The sequence below is a fragment of the Manacus vitellinus genome, unplaced genomic scaffold (genome assembly GCF_001715985.3).
Source record: "Manacus vitellinus isolate BGI_N305 unplaced genomic scaffold, ASM171598v3 scaffold_3_pilon, whole genome shotgun sequence".
NCBI classification, from domain to species: Eukaryota; Metazoa; Chordata; class Aves; order Passeriformes; family Pipridae; genus Manacus; species Manacus vitellinus.
In genome coordinates, this window is record NW_021940535.1 from 10,662,542 (window position 1) to 10,683,744 (window position 21,203).

Sequence of the window (21,203 nt, forward strand, 5' to 3'; positions counted from 1 at the left end):
TTTTTAGCCATGTAAGTGTGTTGTTGCTAAGCAGAACAACAAATGTTTAAACAATTCCCCATACATCATCTATTCCTTTTTGTCATTAAAGTGCGTGGTGATATTTTTGAGTTAAACCAGCTGAGATTGTGCATGAGTTGCCCTGTGTTAAACACAAAGGGAAGAAAATGCAACACTTGATAAGTTTTTATTTTTATATATCCATCTTTCAGCTTCCTAACACTAATCAGACAGCTCTCTCATACATAGCTTTTTAGAATGATTAAAGAGAACAGTACCCAAATTAAACAATCAAACATACATTTCTTATTGAGTCTCTCATGCCTTTTGCATGGATTTTCCCTGTGCATGTTCCTTTCTGGATGTTACAGGTACAGACCATACGATTGATCAGAAAATCTAAATACTTATTCTTTGCATTGTTTTATCTGACACTAAGAAAACAGTGTTGGTGACCTAATAGGTGGGTTTCTTTATTCTTCTTAAGTCAGTGAAATGGAATTTTAATCAAATGCTACAACCCCAGCAAATTCCTGGTAAGAGATACATGTCTAGGTCTAATCTGAAGGTGATTCCCTTTTTGATCCCCCTATCCCCAAACTTTCAGCCTTTCTACCTTCTAGTAATGGTGTAATACTTCCTAATACTTTAAACCCTTGGAGAGCCAGGTAGTTGTTCAGGCTCCACAATATGGTATAAAAGAACTAAGTGCATCTGTGTACTGCACTATGGAGAGCAGTGGGATGTGACCCAAGAAGTCTTTGGTGATTGATATGGGTGAGTGCTGCTTTACAGCTCAGACCTAATCCTTTGAGAGTACTGCTGTGTGCTTGCACCCCAGGTGAGCTGGACCATGTGCTCAAACTCAGGTGTTGATAACTCAGGTTGGTAGCACTGAGTAATCAACTGCTAAATGAGTAAGATTGTGACAGTCCACACAGTCACATAGCTCCTATGAAAAGAACAGTTTCTCCTGTGTTACTGAGATTACGGTGTGGGATCTAGAGAAAATTCAAGAGGATTAGTCATGGCATGTTGCATTAAGCCTGACTGCTTAATCAGAAGGATTTTTTCCCTGAAGATTATTTCGTTGGCAAAACTGAAAAAATTGGGATCTTGATGAGCTCTGAAGCCTGGAGCAAATAAAGTCCTAATGTGGTAACATGACTGATTAGAACATGTTTTTCCCAGGTAAGAGGTGAGCTGTTGTGTCTGCATGATGGGAGCACATTTACACACTGGGGTAAATGTGCTTGTGGTATTAAGCTTGCTTTCATAAGTGTTCAGTCTTTGTTTGACTAGAATCCAGTATTTATGTAGCTTCTTATAGTATCAACAACTTTCTAACTGAAAAATAATTGCTTGGATTAAAGTGATTGAGTCTTGCACAGCCTTTCACTGAGAGTTTTAAGTCCTGGTCTGCTCTGCCCCACGTGCCCTCCCCCATAACAATTTTCTGTACATGAGGTGGGAGGAGAGGAGAAGGAAGGTTTGTTATAAACATGTTTCAGAAATCTACTTTCCCCTCTCAAGGATGTGCTAGAGGAAGCAGCTGTGCTTGTTAAATCTTGACTTCCAGGACTCTCTGCAGCTCCAGTGATGCCATCAGTGATGTTGGTTCACATACTCTTTTGGTAAAAAATGCTTCCATGCAATGGGTTTGACCTGAACAGTTGCCAGTTATGTATTAATTTCCCTGTAACTCTAGAATGCTGTAGACATTAGGTTCTCATGTGGGTGTGTATCTTTGTGGGTAATGGAAGAAAACATCCTCTCGCTGAACATATGTTCTAAATCTTCTCTGTGAGAATGTACAGGAGCCTACTGGCCAGTTTCATGCCCTCTTCAGCCAAAATCAGTATATGGTAAATAGTGTGGGAACTGCCATGTTAGGGGTATGTGTGTATTTGTTTTATGAAGGTTCATTTTGCTAACTGGCAACCTGATAGATTAGTGCCCACTCCTGCTGCTTGGATGTATTGAAAATGGGCTATGGGTTTGTTTATTTTTTAATTTTTTTTAGGTATTCTCCCTCACTACCCACCAAGCTTGGCACTTCTTTTTATTGCTGTCTTACAGTACTGAGCATGTTACTGCATCAAGTCAGCAGTAGGAAGAGAAATTTGTGTTCTAAATGAGTGAAGCTCTGAAGAAGCAGATTTCCCACTCTCTCCCTCGTCCTAGTTTAAAATTAGATCTGCTGGCCCAACAGGAAGGGGCTTACATTTCTTGCTCATTTTCTAACTGTCAAGCAGAGCATGTAGTCATGCTGAACAAAGCAGCAGCATTCCTGGATCCTTTTAATGATGTATTCAGAACCCCAGTGCCTCCTGATTTAATGAGTACAGTGAATGTATTCACAACTAACAAGAGCGTGCTCATTAAACAGCAGTAAGTTAACTGTCCTATTCTCTTCTAGCAATCCAGTCCATAATTAAATGGTGCCATATCTGAATACAGCACTGGGCTGTCAAATGGAGAGGTTAGATGTTCTGTGGGTATGTGTGGTTACATAGGATTGTTGGAGTATAAGTAATTTAGCTTAGCTTGTCTCACTGATAGGGATACTTTCCTTGGTGGGGGCTTTGTGTTTACAAGTCCCAGCCAGCCAAAAAGTTTAAACTTAAGCAGTGAAAATGTTAATTTAAACTTTTTAGTTAACAGCTTTTAGTTTTATACTCTACTGCGCTGTACTGCTGCTGTGGTGTAAATCCAAAGTAGTGCAGCTATACTAAATGGATTTACTAGACTGTAACTGAGGGAATAATTGGACCTTTGGTTGACTTGACTGCTAGATAAACTCAGTCTTAACAAGCCTGATGGTTAGATGGTGGCATTTGAAAAATGAAGGGATCAGTTTAGTGTTTTGGATTGGCAGATGCAAGCTGAACAAAGGGTTAGACAGCCTAGACGCATACAGGAGTTTCCTGGAATTGTCTTAAGTAATGTTAAAATACAAGCAGCAGCTGAGTTCTCATGTTATTTGCCCCCAAAAGCACACTTATCTTAATTTTTTGTGGAATTATGGGCGAAAGCATAAATATTGAATATTTATCTTTGCTTTTACTCTGACATCTATTCCGAAATGTTTTGGTTTTAATAGTTACAACCAGTATTTCATTACCAGCTTTGGAGGCAGAGGGAATTTGGGCCTGAGGGAAGGATAGCATATGCATGCTGTCTGCTTTTCTTCTGGGAACCTCCTGACACTGTTTTGGGGGCTCTTAGCATAATTGGGATGACACCAAGCCAGTTCTTATTTCAAACCAGCTGACTATCTATTCAGTTTGTGCTGCCTGCCGTTCTTTAAACTGATTTCAGAAAAAAGCCATACAGTCTTCAGTACCTGTTTGCCATCTGGAACAGGAGGCTCCCGTGTGGATAGAGGCAGATGTACTGAATGTTTGATGCAGCCTTCTGCAGCTGCTGCCTGTTACTGCAGGCTGTACCTGGCTCTGATCTCTGTTCCTCAGCCAGTCCCTGTGGGTCCCTGGCATGGACGCCTGTGCAAGTCTATCAAATGTCTGCTGAACTCTCTTAATTAATAATCACTAAAGTTTCCTTCTTTCCTCTTTTTTCCTAAGAGCTCTTTTCATTCATATACATGGTGGGAGCATCACTGCTTGTCTTCTAAGCTGTCCTTTCTTGTTAATGTGGAATGGTAAAATTCCTTTTAAATTAATCTTCCTGCTCTGTTCATGCTAGTATATGTTGTAAAACCAAGGTGTGAATTGTTTGATATATTTCAAAGGAACAAAATTTGCACACTCCAGACTAGGAAGAACTTGTTCTTTCCATCTTTAGATATGAAGAATGACCCACAGTGGTTGATTCAAACTGAAACCCACTTGTTTACTTGACCCATCATGTGGAGACACACTTGCAACTCCTAGTGTCTTGTGTGGTGTGGAGATGTGTACTGAGCACACGTGTGTAGAGGAAGAGGACAGAGGTGGGAAGGAGGTCTCAGGGTTTCTTTGGTATGTTTTAATCCTTAGTAAAACTTTCCCTGCTAGTATCTGAGATGGGTGAATTCAGATGGGTGACCTTTTTGTATAATTTGTGGATGGAGTTGAATTGGGTACTGCTATAGGGATAACATAAGACAGAGGCAGGGAGTGATGTTTTGTAATCTGCTGCTTTCTACTTCTGCTCCCAAGGGTTTTTTTCTCTATATATTGTGCAGATTGGTAAAAGACCTCTGTGTTTTCCTTCAGTTTGTGTGGTTTTTTTGGGAGTGGGGATGGTGATTGCTTTGGGGTTTGTTTTTCATGGTGTAGGATTGCCAAGGCAGAAAAGGAGTATTAGGGGAACAAGCTGCTTTTGTTTTAGTCTTATTTCTGAGGTTGAGTTGCTTTTAACTTCTTTTAATACTAGACCACAAATGTCCATTAGATGAGAAGGAAAGTGGAAACAGTTCCTGTGTTACACTGCTCAAGCCTATATTTGCAAGATCTTAAATCTCTGTATATAAATTCTGAACTTTGTCTGTATTTGGCTTATAGCTATAAGTAGCCATGCAACTTATTTTACACTTTTAATATTAAGACAGTCTACTACTCTGCCCATTTGGTCAGAGAATAATCTGCTGTTTACTGACTATGCCTGGGCATCTGAAAAGCTGAGACACATTCCAAATGTTCTAGTAGTGAATAATAATTTATCCTGCCTACGTACAGTGTTTTCACAGAAGCTGCAGGGGAAGGATTTCAGCTTGAACACATACTTGCTTGTGTGGGTATGAAAGGGCAGTGAGGGGATATTCCTCACTGAAAAAATGATCCACAGTTTTCTCTGTAAACTTTCTTGGTCCATCATTAGGATCTTTACACTCACTGTGCCAGTCAGTATTGGTTACTACAAAGGACGAATTTTTATTACCTTCATTAGTAAAAACTACACTAGTTATTAGTACAGATAAGTGACATCTTCTTCCAATCTCTCTTCAGATTGTTTTTAAAGACAATGACCTTTTCATTCCTCATCACCAAGCTAAGATGGTAGTGAAAGTTATATTAAAACCTAACAAAATAAAATAGTTTAGAAACATTGAGTTGAAATACATTGCAGGTAAAAGAAATCAAGAAATTTTGTGCTCTGCATGTGGGCTTATTATAATTTTTTGGTATTGTTGTTGAGGTGGTTTTTTTGCATAGCAAATGGACTATCAAAGAATAGATGTGCCAGACAGTAGACTTACCTTGCTTCAAATATCTCTGCAGTACTTTCACAAAGCAGACTGTCTCGAGGATATGCAGTGAGAGTAGATGGATGATGTAGGTCATGCTGTACTGGATTGTTCCTACTATGGTGGCATAATGTTTTATGGCTAGGGAGGAGACATCTAGTTAATGCCTTGAAGTTTTGAAGGTTGTATAGTGTCAGCAAGGTGACCTCTTAAAAATCTGTGTGTACATAGCACCAAATAACTGTTTGCTTTTTGCTTAAAGAAGTCCTTTGATTCTATGATTTTGCAAAATCTGGAGCCATGCCCAGGTGTCCAAATCTGTCATTTGCCGCTCTCCCTTTAGTTGTTAAAATTTTGTCTTCCCATCCTTCAGGACCAGAGCTGATTGCACTTCTGCCAGAATTTAATCTCTTTATGTACTGCCAGCATCTTGAATAAAATGTGCTTTGGGATTTATACATGCCATCCAATTTATTTTTTAATTTTTTTTAAAGAGTTGTCTGTGGGGGCATTCGGGAAGAGTTTATTCAGGTACTGCTTGGCAGAGTGTCTTGACAGAAACTGCTGTGAAAGTGAGATGAATGGTTCTTGATTCCTTTATTTAACAATAAACAAATTATTTAAGTTGGAATGGAGTAGGCATAGATGAGGAAAGTGGAAAAAGTTCCTGTGTTACAGTGCTCAAGCCAATTTTTCAAGATTTTAAATCTCTATGAATTCTGAACTTGGTCCGTATTTGGCTTATAGCTTTCTTGCAGTAGCCATATAACTTATTTTATTCTTTTATCATTAAGACAGTCTATTCCTGTGCCCATTTGCTTGGAGTATAATCTGCTGCTTACTGACTGTGCCTGGGTATCTTGAAGGTCAGAGGTGTACTGATGTGGCAGTTCACATCCAGAATTACATACAAAGCAGTGACTTCTGTTTTGGAATAAGCTTTGTCGAATAATAAACCCAAGCAAATCTAATACAAGATTTAGTTGCCAGTCAACTAGAGTTAAATCCTAATTTATCTCACTCTGTATTTAACAGTGGCACAGCCTGGCAGAGGATAAATAATCTTACTGTCAGTTCATTCTTGATTATAGTGTCAGCAAATGTTCCTACTGCTGAAGGTACATGGGCAAGACAGATGGAAGGTGGTAATTACATGGACTCATTGGGAAACCTATAGGAAAAATGTTGCTTGAAAAATTACTAGTTCTAAGAAAAACTGAGTTTTGTAACTTACCTTAAAAATGAATTAAAACAAAAAATAAATTTTCAGAAGATAGTTTATCTGCTGTGAAACATCTGTTAAAATCCCAACTTGTACACAAAGGGTATGAACAGGAAATCTGTCTCTTAGTTCTGTGTGTTGCTGAAATGAACATTTTCTCTGCAATTTTAACCTTTAAAAGTATTTTATTACCTTCCCTGGCCACTGAAAATACTGTATTTGCATATTGCTGCAAATATTCACTCTGGATTGTCTTTAACTGATTGCTGAAGACCTACTGCTGTCTTTCTTTCTTTCCCTTTTCCTTTTTTTGCACTGTTGCAGAAGAAAGGAAACTTCAGGGAAATATTTTCGTTCATTACTTTGAATCTTTTTGCTTCACTATCAGGCTCAAATTTAATTTCTTCTATTGCAGGTGTTTCAGTTCAAGCTTAAAAATATTGAAGTGCACATGGGAATAGTTTTATATTTGCATATGTAAATCACCTCATCAAATCCACCACTCACCATATGGCTAATTTCAGTTTGCTGTAATCACAGCCTGATACTCAGAACAGTTCTGCACTTCAGAGTATTGAAACTGTATGAGTCAGGACTGTTGTGAAGCAGGAAAACGGTGGTGTGAAAAGGCACTGGGAATACCTGTAGCTCCACTGATAAAGTAAATGACAGTTTATGTATCTGAAAGGCTGGATGGTAACCAGGCATACAATTATGCTCAACCTTGAACTGAAGAATAATCATAGAATCAGAATGGTTTGGGTTGGAAAGAATTGGAAAGGACCCTCAAAGGAATAACGAGGTGGCTGAATGCAACTCCATCCAAAAACATGCACGGATGTAAAGGATACTTTTGATTAGAACTGGGTTGTCAGCAGCCAAAAGCTTGATGCAATAGGAAACACTGTAAATAAGCATTGATGTAGCTGTGAGCCCTTTGAAAAAATACAATTGAAATTTTTAAAATCTAGGTTTTTCAGGGAGGGAGTTGCATTTCGTATCTACCAAGATTCAAAAGTTTATCCTTGGTGCAGGCTTACCCCTGGAAGACAATGTTCATGCATCCTTTGTTTTGACACAAAAAGTTGGATCAGTTCACAAAAAGAATTGCTTCTAGAAGAAGTGGCTGCAATGGCACACTTGTCCTTAATGTGAGAATACAGGAGGCTGACTGAGAAGAACTCTTGTGGTTTGTTTTGGAGGAGAAGTTAAGGAAGGAAATGGCTCATGGTTTTCTTGAGGAATGATAAAGTATTTCCAAATTCTTAAAACTCAGAAGTTTGAGGTGACAGGTAATGCACTATATAAAAAATGCCATTTTGAGAAGGGCGAAGTTTGTGATTGGCTTTACTTTAAAAGGTAATTTTGGCAAAACGGAGTTTAATTTGTGGTAGTATTTGTGTACTGCCAGATAAGCTTGTAACTCTATTCTCTCATCAATGTTTAAAGACTTAGAGCAGAAAGCCTTAGCCTTTTGAGCTATATGCAGTTCTAAAGTACTGCTTTATTTTGCTCTGTAGATAAATCTTACTAGTTGTGTGAAGATTCTGGAAACATTTTGCAGTGTTTTCATATGGTATACACTTCCCTGTTCCTGCTTTCTATGTGATGTTTAAAAGGAAAAGGTTTGCTAACATCTGTTCTGTCTAGAGGATGTTTGTGTACAGTTCTCTGTTTAGCTTTGTGCTCAAACTAAAAATTTTGGACATAGTTAAGAGTGTAGATACTGTAAAATGCACTCAAAAAATCCAGGTTTTAATGCAACAGATTGAAAAGAGGAGTAGCCTAACCCTTTTTGATTCAGTTTGGTAGTTTGTGTAGCTGCTCTGCCAAGAGAGGGTGAGGAAATTTGTGCACGAGCCAAAGTTGCAATTGCGTTCAGATGACCTTACAGCATCAGGAACCGCTCATGTGGGGGAAACACAAATAGGAGCGACACTTACAGCGAGCCTGCTAGCCAAATGGTGAAATTCTGGAGGAGAAAAGGAGACACAAGAAAGGAAGAATGCTATGCAGAGGATCAGGAGCAAAAGGAGTTGAAAGTCAGGTACAACAGTGGCTGCTACGAAGCTGTAATCCCCCAATGCTGTTTGCCTCTTTTAGAGCGTAGCTTTGACTGTAGTATGTATGTAGTGTGTGTGCAGAGGCATTGCTAGCCATGATTTAAAGTAATTTGGACAAAAGAAAGGAACATGGCAAATGCTGCTTTAGTACTTTTCATTTCCCCTGACTCAGCAGTTTAGTTGAATGCTGTTTTTCCACTATTGCACTGCATAACACTGCCTGGTGTCTTTCTCAAATAGTGCTGAGCTGAGCTGCTGCTGTGTTCTCAGATGCAAGTTTAGTCTGGTGGGGCAGGGGAATAAACTTGTGCTTTGATGTTCAGAATTCGGGTAGTGACAGTCTACGGTGCTTGAAAGGGCCAAGAGTCACTGCTAACTGTGGCTGAGTTCTCCCTCCCTGCATCCATGTCTTAACAGTAGTCCTAGTAAGCTGGCATGTTATTTAAAATGCTGCCACCATAAGATTTTTTTGAGAATAAACCAGAAGGAATCTGAGATAACTAATATTTTTAAGGTTACAGATGAAACTGCCTTGGGCATCAGGTATTTTAAGTTGTGATATTATTATTAAACAAATGTGGTGGGAGCAGGCAAATTAATGCAAGAGGAATTACTTGCACAGTTTTGCAGACTTTCAGCTGCAAAGAAATTGTAGTTATTTGAAATACTCTTACTATCCTATATTTGTAAGACAGTTTATTTGTCACTGATTTCTATTGGCAGTTCGGGAGCATCTGAGGCAGGAAATGTGTTAATATTTATATGCCATGTATATTAATCTTTGTGTATGCTGAGAAACAATTTGGTAACTCTAAGCCTATTTGTTGAAGTATGCTATTAGTGATGCCTGTCTGACTGGTATCCTGGACTTCATTCTGTTTTTAAAATGAAAATTCCTACAATGTAAGGAGCTTAGATGAGAATGTTTCCTTTGAAACACAAGATAACTTGGGCTGGGGATGTTGTCATTTTATTAAGGTTATTTTCTGGATGTGGTTTGCTTTTTTTATCTGTATGTAAATTTTAACTCAGAACTTTAAAACAGAAAAAAAGTAAAATGGTTAGAAATTAATGCATGAATTATGAGTGGTATGAACTATTTTCATGTTTAGAACTTTTTTTTAAGAATAATTTTATTTTTTAAATCTAATGACTCTGAAATAATAGATTACTGTTGGAGAGTTATGTTCTTTTGTTCTGGTTGGCTGGAATGCAGGAAAGCTGTTCAGATTCCCCTCCCCAACTTGATCTTCAGTGCTATAAACAAGTGAGGAACAATTCTTCATAAATTCTTTTTGCTACTGTACTACTTGGCTGTGTCTGAACTCTGTTAAAAGAATGAATATGCTTAGTGAATTTGCAAAAAATACTTGCAACTGCTTCTAATCAAGTTAAAACGAGAAATCAAGTTTAACTTTATTTTTACATGCTCTTAGTTACAAAACCCATTTCAACTCAGAGCCAAAGTAGTTTAAAGAGCATTTCTATCATTGAGAGCTTTTTAGCTTTGGAATATTGCCTGTAATAGTTGTTCCTTGCTCTGTGATTGACAAACCTGAAGGAAGCTGATATTTCTTAATGAAAATCTTTGCATTTTAAAACTTTATAAAAATAGTTTGGGTGTGCTCTACCTGCAAAACCTAAAATCCTTAACACACTCAAAAAACTCAGTGCTACAGTTGTTTTCAGACTATTGTAGGAAAGCAGAGGGAAGAAAATGAGATGTTTTTGTAGAGCTTTTAGCATCTGTAACACAATGTTGCAAATTATGGGAGTGTGATTGTAGTTGGACAGAGATGGAGTTCATATCAGGCAGAAAGAATACCCTTATTGTTAGTTCTTTTTACTCTCCTTTGTCAGTCTCCACTAGTGCAGGTAGGATTACATTGCAACCAAGTGCACTTAAATTCTAGTAGAAGCCCATGTTCACTGGGATTAGATCTAAAGTGTTCTTAAGTGAAGTAATCTGATGGGTTCTTGTTCATTGTTGTGTGGCTTACTTTTTTTCCCTCAACTCCTGCTTCACCCTGATAAAGAACATAAATGTACGGCGAGTATTTACTCACACATACTTCTTTTATCTTTGAGGTAAGTCTGCTTCCAGTGAGGTGCTTGCATTCATCACAGGGTGGCTCAGAATTTGTCCTCACTGTTTTTTATTTATCTCTAAAATACAGAGGAACAGCTGCCTTGCACAGGTGTTGAGCAATTTTCAGTTCTTGTGGAGACAGTCTTTTTGAAGGAATATGTTAAAAGAAGTATTTTCAACAGATTTACTTCTTCTCAAACCCCCTTTCATGCTCCACTTTGTGTATCCCAGGTGTTGGTGTTTAATATATGTGCTGCTATGAAATGGAGTGCATTTGCAATCTGGTGTACTGTCTACTAAGAAGAAAAATGGAAGGCAGAGAAAATTTATGTGAAAGGTGCTGTAAGAAGCAGACCTGTACTGGGAGATCTTCAGTCAGCAGTTTGGTTATCCAGGTGTGAAGGGAGCTTGAATGAAAGCAAATGGTAGGTCTGTACTAAAACTTGCAGTCTTTACAGGCTAGCAAGAAAACAGAGTAAGTCTGTTAAGTCTTTAAGCAGAACTGAAGGTATTGGGACTGATTTATAATGCATTTACTAGCCTTCCTAACTCGGACTTCAGTTGAAATTATTGTGAGACAACTCATTTCAAATATGAAAGACTGAGGTGAATTTGTGGCCTTTCAGGGCAGTACAGCTTGCCTTCAAGTCATCATGGGGCTGTACAGGAATTACTGGGAAAACCTGAGGATCGGAAGTGATAGGAGAGTATTTCACCTTTTTTTTCCATGTTGTTAGATTTTCAAATACTGAAATCATTTTTCTCATCAACTGGGATACTTTTGCCTTTGATCTCACCTCATTCTGAAATCCTTTTTCTCTGAAAGAGATGAAATGTGTTTCCTGATGTCACATGAATTCATACATGTAAGGTTTCATCAGAGAACTGGAACTGAAGGTGAAAAATGTAGCTGACAAACTTTCAGTAGAGAAGATGCAGAAAGAATAGCTGTCTAGATAGCCTCTAAAAATCATGTGAACTTTAAACCACTCAAGAGCTTAATTTAGTGGAAGACTGGCCGGAGAGGCTTAATATAGATAGCTCAGATATCATGTGGAAACTCCAATATAGACATGTATTGATATAAGAGACCTTGAGCTTATTTTTATTTGTTCCTGGTCAGATTGTTTGTTTGATTCCCTCCCTTAACCCCATTCTTTATTCTCAGGAAATGCAGTTAATTGGCAGCTGTTACTGCACAACTACACCAAACTAACAGGAGAATGAAGGAAAATTGACCTTTCAGTGTTGACACTTGTTCTGATTTAGTCAGTTTTCAGTGGAGTCTGAAAGTTTACTTAGTAAACTTTTTTGGTACTGCTCCTGATAACAAGCTAAACAAGTAGTGGCTCTGGTTAGGATATCCTTCTGCTTGCTGAGAAGCATTGGTGACTCTTGAACATTGCTCTTCCTTTTCTTTCCATAAGGGAAGTTCTTGAAGTGGTGAGAGAGACAAATGCGGTAGGGTAGGTGTCTCCAAGTTGAGAGGAAAGCAGGTAAGTTAGTTCAGATGCATGACCTTCTCAGTGCCTTCCTTCCAATGTAAAACAAAACAAAAGAAAACAAACGTGAGTTTAAGTGTTTATCTTGAAATGGCAAAGTCTGTAATCAGTCAGATTCTCTTAAAGAAAGATGCACGTTCACTGGGATTTCTACTCTTTTTTTTTCTTTTTTTTTCCTTTTTTTTTTTTTTTGTAAGTTGTGCTTTAGAACTAGTTTACTTGTATATTTCCCAATAGTGTAGCTTCAAATTATAACTATTACATCAACAGCACAGTAATTTTTTAACTCTGTTCAGAAAACTTGTTTCTTGCCTGGTCATTAACAAGACATCAGTAGGAAAGTCACAGTTGTAACTGATGTGACTTGCTCTCTGATGAAAATGTCATGGGAAAAACAAATGGACAAGTGGATTCCCTGTATGTTTACAGTAGCCATGGAAAGTTGTGCTTTGCTAAAATCTCTATCAGGCTTGGGAAAAAACCCATCCACACTCTAAATCTTTACTTTAAAGAAGTTATGTTTTCAAGTATCACTTCAACTCTTAACAGAAATTTATTTGGGATAAAATTATACTGTTGGTCTGGAAGAGTTGGGAGTTTGAACTACCAAGAAAAAATGCTTCTGAAGATGTGTTCAAAGTCTGGAGTGGGTAGTGTTGATATCACTCAGAGACTTGCTAAAATTACAGTCCTTAATGCAATCACCATTTATGACATGTAATCGTACTTATGGATCTGTAACTTCATAACTGGAGAATTCAGTTTGGGAAGTAACATTATGAAAGCCAGAGTGTTGACCTCCATGTGAACAACTGAATTACCTCAACATCCTTACAAAGCCAGAGTGAGTAGGACACTTGCATGTTCAAAAACTTTTTAAACTGATTGTGATTGTTCCACGACTTCAGTTCTCAGCCAACAAAGATAACTTTGATGAGCCATATAGAATAAGGTTGGGAATAAGAGACAGACCAAGGCTTTTAGTGGTCGGTTGCAGAGTTTTTGCTGTAATGACACAAGAACTCTGTTGTTCATCCTTTTTAAGTAAGTCACAGTACTTCTCTGGTAGCACTGGGTGGTGGTACTTGCAGAAGTTTGTCATCTATACAGGGAGGGCAGTTTTGTGTATGAAGTTTTTAAGTCTGGCTTGCTTTTTCTGCGTTTTTCTGAGAGATGACGAGTTCCTTTTGAATTAAAAAATTGCCAATACAGATGCAGTGAGTCAAGATGATTTTTTTTTTTTAAGATGAACAAACAACTGGATGTTTTTGGTGTTAAAACGTTCTATTTGATTAATTAAGTGCCACCAGAATTATTCACCCTTCTCAAGGCTTGATGGAAACATACCTTGCATAACTGGCCTTTAATTCTTTAGCCCAGGACTTCAGGTAGTAAATGATCTCATGTACATTTTTCTGTAGCAATCACAGCATGCAGTGAAGTGACAGAACCCACAACACAGATATCCATGCAAAAGTGACCTGGGCAAGCCTTTTAGTTTCCCAGTCTGTTTTATCGCTGTTTTAGAGCGTAAAAAATAACTTTGAATGTTGAGATTGTTGCGCTTGCCTACAAAATGTTACATGCATTGTTACACGTTGCTTCTGAAGGCTTGCAGAGAAACAATCATGGAAGACTGCTGAATTGCCAAATAATATGTATTTAAGTGTACTTCAAATTATCAGTGTGTTTCTGGAGTATTCAGATTTTAGTCAGTATTGCTTATGATGCAAAAACCTTCAGCTTTCTGAGATTGCCTATAAGGTATCTATCACCTAGGGTAAAAAATATGTGTTCTGTCTGTGATGGACGTGGTGGGCAGGTAGTAAAGGCTTCCCTAACTCAGCAAACCATCCTTTAGTCTTCCTTTTCAGGCTCTCGTGTCATCAGACTGAGCTGTGGGGCTGTTACTAGGCTCACAGAAATGTTTTCCCCGATAATGTGCGTGTCCTGTAGTTGAGAAGCTATTTTTAGCAGTCTGGTTAGACTCCTAGAGTCGCTGAGGGACACAGCCCTGGCTGAGAGCTGTAGAAGGGAGCTGCCAATGGTTTGGAATGGGAGGGGAGAAAATGGTGCCTTTCATGCCCAACTGTGTTTTTCTGTTTTTGACTATGTTGTTATTTCCTGGTAACTTGCAAATAAAAGGCACATTTGTCAGGTTTGTTCACTTCTGTTTGGCTAGAAATAATATCTGTGTTTTTTGAGGGGAAAATCAGTAGAAGCATGGGTGGAAACTTCAGTTTTCACTGTGATGATGTTCAAGGGCTGCCTGGATCTCAACAGACACCTTTTAATACAGTGAATCCGAGAAGTGCTGCTCTTCGCTATATGTTAGTGGAAAGGCTAAGAGACATTTTGGATGAGGTAGGAGTTACATTAATTTATGCCTTACATTGGCTTTTGTGCCAGACTTTACACAGTAACCAGAGAAAGCTGATGTAGACAACAGTGCCACTGAAAAAGGAAATTGTTATAAATTGTGGAACCTTTATTTTGACCAAAATACTCAACTACAAGCAGCTTTTTAATATTTAGGATTTTATATAGAACCCCTGTGAGCTTCAATTTTATCCATTTTTTTCTTAGAACTATTATGCAGAAAAACTTCTGAGGTAGAAAAACAGCAGAAAGCAAAAGAGGGCCCACGAGTTTATGTGCTTATGTGCTGCCTTATGAACTTGGGGCAAGAAAGCTGCTGTTTTTTGCGGGTGTCAGAATAGCTAGTGAGACTCCCCTAGGTACATTGCTGTGCTTTTCATTTCCTCCCTTCCTTTTTCTTATTTTTAATGTGTTTTGTTTTAGTGCTAAAATCAAAGGTCATCGCCAGTCTTACAGTCTCCATGTGCATGTCTGAGTGAATGCATTTCTCTTCACTTTCACATTTATCTTTGCAAATAAAATCTGTGGGTGGAGAACTTTAAAATGGGATTCAGAGTGGTGTGAGACTTCTCTAAATGACATACCTGGGAATGCTGCCACATAGCAGACACATTTCAGTGATGTGTGTTTCATTGCTGTGGGACACCAAAGACAAAATCAGGTGGGCTGTGTAAGTTGGTACTGACAGTGTTCATAAAGTAACATTCCATGCAATAGAGGGCTTGCAGGCATGCTGAAGTGAAAAACCTAACTATTTGGTGTTAGGTTTTAAATGTTCCACCATACATTCATATTGGAGTAATGCCATTTATCTTAAATGAAAAAACTTCCTTTTTTCCTTTTCTCAGTTGAAAATAACTTTCAAAACATTTGTCTTTCTTTCCTCTCACCAGTCAGGATGGGTTCCTGCTGAATATTATCTTTCTTCATTTTGCCTGGTAGCGTTGGTCCTGCTCACAGTACTGTGTGGTTGCGGACTTTCATGCTACTTATGCGGTTTTATGGATTTTTTGGGGCTCTATCCAGTGGTGCAACTCTGTCTATATAGGATGTTTGTAGGAAAATTCTGCATATGGCACATCAGTTTCATTGACTCAAGTATTTCCTGCCCACCATCAGGTAGAACATGGGATGTACACTGGGTGATTTGCAAACTTGTTTAGCTAAAGTTCAGTTTTATTTTTACAGCTGTTTGTAATTTGTCTGAAGAGCACAGGCCATAATGGTTAAAACCTGGTGGCTGTGGTGGTGCCCTTTGTCGTGCAGCAAGGGGAATTGGTGATGAATGCAGACTGTACTATGGTAGCTGACCTTTAAGTATTTGGTTTTAAAGACTTGATGGCATATGCCTCTCTGCTGAGCCTGATGGTTGTGCTGAGGAACATAAAAAGTGATTGGGTCAGTGTCCTCTCTCATTGCCTTTAACTTAGCACTGTGAATGTCCTGGAAACACTGTGCAGCTGTATTACCTTCATGTGTGTGTGGAGCATGCTCAAATTCCCTTCCTGCCTTCATCTCTAGGCATATACTCTACCACTGTGCACTAACACACATCCTGCATTATATTTAACCTGATTTGTAAATAAATAAGTAAATTCAAAGAACTGAGCAGAATGGATTCATATACCTTCAGTGACATAGTTGTGATGCAGGACTGCAAAAAGAGGAAAAATATGTCTGAATTCAGAAACCTGCAGCCAAACACTGTGCCAGTAACTCACATATGCACTGTAGTTGCAAGATCTTTGTTCTAGCTGTATGTTTGGGGTTTGTGTGGTTTCTTAATTGCACTATAAATTGGTATCTCTATGTAGGGCCCTTTGAAAAGCTAATGAACGGCTTTGTTCTTCAGTGCATTCAGGTCTGAACACAATGTAAAGAATGTGGAAGAACGGAGATCTATGAAATAGCAGTATTATGCAAAAGTTTGACAGAGAAAACTTACAAAAAAATCCCCACAGATTGTACTACCAGTTGTTAAGTGATCTGTTGTCTGTTGCTGGACTTGTTTTATGCTGTTTTCCTACCTTACCATAGGTTTAGCCTGAATTAATGGAAATGAGTAGGAGTTGTGAAAAACCCTTCTGTTCCATACTGACCTGGCTGTATCAGCACTCATTTGGCAGTTGGAATCTATGGGAGGCCATATAGGTTTATTCTGTGGTGTTTCCATGCAGGCTCATAGTCTGCCCTGGCAGAATTGGTCTCTTATCTGACCTGTCTGGCATACTGTGCAACTATCTTAGCCTAGAAAGTCATGGATCCAAGTCAAGTTGCTGACCTTTTCCGCCTGCTTATTAATAAACCTTCGTGTTTCTACTGCCGTCAGTGTAGGTAGAGTGAGGCCGAGGAAGAGAGTGTTTGAGCACTGTCTCATCCTGCTGAGAAAGTGTTGGCCTTACTCAGATTGCACAGAGATACTTTGTGCTGTGGGCAGGGGCTGTGCAGGCAGCTGGTGTGGGTGTTGGTGCCTGTGGAGTCTGGACTGAACAGAAGCTTTGGAGCAAGGGCTTGAGCTGTGGAACTGCAAACCTACCATGAAAATCTGTGTATCTGTTTAAAGAGCTCTAGGAAGGTTCTGGTGCAGCTTGTCGCTACCAAGACATTTTCCCCAGAGGGGCTGTGCTAGATTTACTGCTGGTTAAAAGCTGGCTGCCTTTTTAAACTACAGGACAGTGGCTTATTTTGGCCTTGACCTGTCAGTTGCTGGTGTTGGTGATGATGGAAGTTTACAAGGGAATTATTACTAGGCTTGAGTCACGGGAAACTTATCTGTGCTTCCTGTTTTGGCCTTGGAGATTCCAACCTAATGATGAATATCAGTATGGTATTTTGGTGATGAATTTTTATATATTTAATAAAATAGAATGCACATGCTTCATTTATATTTTTCTTCCTTTTCTGTTTCCATGGTGAGGGATAGGTGTATGAAAACCGAGCCATGGGACCTTATAGAGACATAAAAGTAAACAAAAGACAGAATGGAATATTGTAAAGAGACATTTTCAGAATGATGGCAGAGTATTTTACAGAGAAGAACAGAAGATGGTTCTTAGTAGAAACTGAGAGTTGTGTCTTTGCTGAACCCTGTAGTTGGTACAGGTGAATAAACAGTGTATTTCTGAAAACCAAGTCTGGATCTGGAACAGCAAGGGAAATAAGGGTGGTCTAGTGTAGCCACATCTCTACTCTGCACTAGGAACAGCTACAATATTTAATTCCCTTCATCCTGGTAGGGGAAATACTTCAATTTTCACTTTAGAATACAGTCTTTTTTGCTTGAACTGCTGCATGAACCATTTGGACTGCTATGTTCTTCTGAAAAAAGGATGACTGAGAATTTGTTAAACAAAACTAAAACTGTTATTTGTATGAGGCAAGTGATGGCCTGGAGATCTTTGCCGTTATTGTGTATACTTTTTAATGTTATTTCAGCATTTCTTGCTGAAAATTCTATTGGACCCCAAACCCTCAGGCAGATACAGTATAATATTTCGCCTTGCTTATGTTTAAAGCATGACTAAATTTAAATCCAAAGCTTTTCTACATGAACTGTAAAAGGAGTTAAGTAGGTTGACTTTGTCTCAGGTAAGTCAGTGCCTACATAGAAATTTGAGGAAAAAAACCTTTTCTATTCTATCTTTTAATGATGTGATGTGCAGCCCTTTCTATGCAAGTTCATTTTTTCCTGTCTGCCACACTAAGTTGCAAGGAGGTGCTCTCCAGACCTTCTTCAATATCAAGGAGAATTTCATATCCTCTCTTGCAGTAAAAAAGATATGATAAATCTCTGAGGTCTGCTGCAAGAACGTATTGGACAGATAACTGAAAATTAATGAAGGCTTAAATAATGAAATTGAGGATGTGTCTCAAAGCAGTCTTTAATGTTACTGGTTTCATTTGTCAAATCTTCATTCCTTTTTAATGTCTTTAGCTCAAATAACAGTTTGTATGTCAGAAGAGCAGTCTATACAGAGGATTTACAGAGTAGGTAGAGATCTGTTCCTTTCAGGAAATCCTGTGCTTATATTCAGGACTGTACTTGTAGACCTTGCTTTTCATTTTACCTGTTGATCTTGAAATCTGAGTCTTTCACATCTCCCCTGAGAGAAGCTTGCTTCTTCATGCACAAGCCAGGAGTGTGAAATAAGGCTATTACTTTGGCTTTACTGATACTTTCCTATGGTGTCAAAACTTATCATGTTCTTCAAATGTAACCGTGGGTGCTTAAAGTCCAGAAGATGTTCCACTCTTAAAGCTGACTAAAATGTTACCGTTAGTTTGAGGAAACTGAGTGTTGGGAATGATAACTTTGCTTGTGCTAGAGTATGTATGAGTCAAGGAAAATGAATTCTAATTGTAGTTCTGAGGCTTATAGGACCATTGCTCTGCCAAGTTAGGTCATGAAAAAAACATTTTGAAGGAAGACATTTCTAAGCATCGTAAAATACTTGTTTTGAGAGAGGCTTTCTTTTAAGCTGGAGGCAGGGAATTTTAGTGATATTTTTATATTTTTCAGTGGAATAAAGAAGTGGTTCAAATGCTGTGTCTTCCAACACTGTGAACCTACATGTTGTTCTGTGCACTTTTACATTTATCAAGTGTCTGTAATATTTTACTGAATTAGTTCAGTTCTTCTTACTGCCCAAGCAAGGGTTGCTTTTTATACTATAGTGAAAAATTTCGCTTTCAGAGAAATTTCAGTTTTCTAATTAGGTTTTAGAGTACACAAAGAATAAGATACCTGATATATAGGAATAAGATTTGTCAAAGAATGATTTTCCTCATGGAAAGGTGGCTGGATTGCTTGCCCGAGGCTGTTGGTATATTCAGAATTCTTTCTGACTGGGTGCTAAGATATGAATAAGTCATAAGGCATGCTGATAAGTGGGGAACTGAATTGACTGATGGTAAGCAGGTCAGCTTGTCTAGTACACTTACAGTAATTTTTGGTCTCCATCAGTAGAGATTTTCAATTCAACAGGAGCTGTCAGGGCAGTTTGGTCAAATGCTTTCTTACTGCTTTGGTGACTAAGTGAGGCTCAGTGTCCATTACTGTCTGTTGTGTGTTTTGGAGAATATGTACATGCACACAGGAATTAATCTAAGGACAACTTCAGAACGCATCATGTTTAATGGTTATCCACAAGTATTTTCCAAAGTCAGTTTCCAAATGGTTTGGAAGAATTTGATTCATCTGTATTGAGTGAATCCAAATTTTTATTTCTGTGGTCCTTTGGGGAAAGCCACAATGCTGGATTTCGACTTCATTCTGTATCTAAGTAAGATACTGTAGACTGAAAATGGAGCAAAACCTGAGCATGTATTGCATTTAATTTGCATTTTTATTCCCTAGTTTGTGCTCTTGTGTACTTCTCCCTTGTAAGGAGATGGTTTGTTTTGGTTTTTTTGGGGTTGGTTTTTTTGTGCGTGTGCATAAATACTGTATCACAGCTTTGCTCTTGCTATGTTGATGTTAATGCTGCTGGAATTCTAAAAAACTCTGTTCTAAAATCTTTGCTTGTATGACTTCGTCTTTAATGGCACTAAGCCATGGATAATTGGCTCAGTTTCCTAAAATTCCACAGCCTGTTGTTAAGATAAACATTTCTGGGTTCCCAAGAACACAGACACATATATATGGTAATATACTGATTATACAGAGCAATCTTTAAACAGCAAATTCTTATTTTCCTATTTTATTCTTTGTGTTTACACACAAACTTTAGAAGCAGAAAAATGACTTGACAGAATAATTGTGCCAGTTTTTAAACTACATTGTAGTGTTTTGAGGAGGGCTGTGAAATGTCCTTCTTTTGCTGTAGCCATGAGCCCCTAGGGGAGCAGAAGGGAAGCAGTCCTGAGCTGGAATGGTGTGTGTTGAGATGCGCCCTCATTAGTCAGCAGCGCATGCCCCAGTTGCTGGGAAGTCCATGTGACCAAGGCTTTGGTATAAGGCCCAGGACTGCTGGGTTATTAAGGAATTTGTTGCTTTGTTTTGTCACTCCTCAACACTGATACCTAAAGTGAACTCGTGAGGCTCAGGTATCCACAAGTACTGGAGGTCTGGCTTTCTCTTGGCTGAGAAGGGCTGTGATCTGCATTCCCCCAGCCAAAGCTTCAGAGAGGGGCTGTGATTATAGAGCTCATGACAGAGCTGGGTTCAGTTCACTCATGGCCTCTCAAACAAATCGTATGTGGTGGAAAGCGTTGCCCCCATATATACCTAATCAAAGATAAAAAAAAAATGGATATGAGGCCCAGATCTATTAACAGCCAGTTAAGAAATTGTGGGGTAGGTTTTGAGGAACTCTGTGCACGTGTAGGGTTGTAAGACAACCTTGAAGATGATGTAGGTCCTTACTGGATTATGCCAGTTGCTGGAGCACGTGGGAAGGCTTGCTGCCAGGAAGTGAGGGCCAGTGATGCTAGTGAGCCAAAGCAGATCATCTTAGCATCCTACTCAGAACAGGAATTGGTTGTCTGACTGTCCTTGGAGGTAAGTTTCCCAATAGTTATCTTTAAAATTGTCTCTAGCAGTAACAGGATACTTTAATTTCTTAATTTCTGGGGGGAGGAAAAAAGAAGTGATGTCCTTAGTCAATAGACTGGGTTTTGATTTGATTGTTGGGGGGTTTTTTTAATCAACTTTTTATATAATTATTCAGCTTAGTCCAAAGCAATAAACTCAGCCTGAAAATAAGTGGATCAGGACACAGGAGGTATAGTATGTGGATTTTGATTTTTTTTTTTTTGAGTT

General features: G+C 38.6%; 1 protein-coding gene across 4 annotated transcripts in view; it reads left to right on the forward strand.

Annotated features, from left to right (window-relative positions):
- The first annotated feature begins 8,334 nt into the window (after positions 1–8,334).
- Positions 8,335–21,203, forward strand: part of TRAK1 (trafficking kinesin protein 1) — a 104,080-nt gene continuing 91,211 nt past the window's right edge. For 2 of the 4 annotated variants that reach the window (XM_018075388.3, XM_018075389.3), the window contains exon 1: positions 8,359–8,457. In XM_018075388.3, coding sequence (XP_017930877.1) covers positions 8,372–8,457 — 86 coding nt within the window. In that variant the 5' untranslated portion in view covers positions 8,359–8,371. Of the gene's footprint in view, positions 8,458–21,203 lie in introns of all 4 variants that reach the window. The other 2 variants (XM_018075391.3, XM_025895432.2) reach the window with 2 other exon arrangements.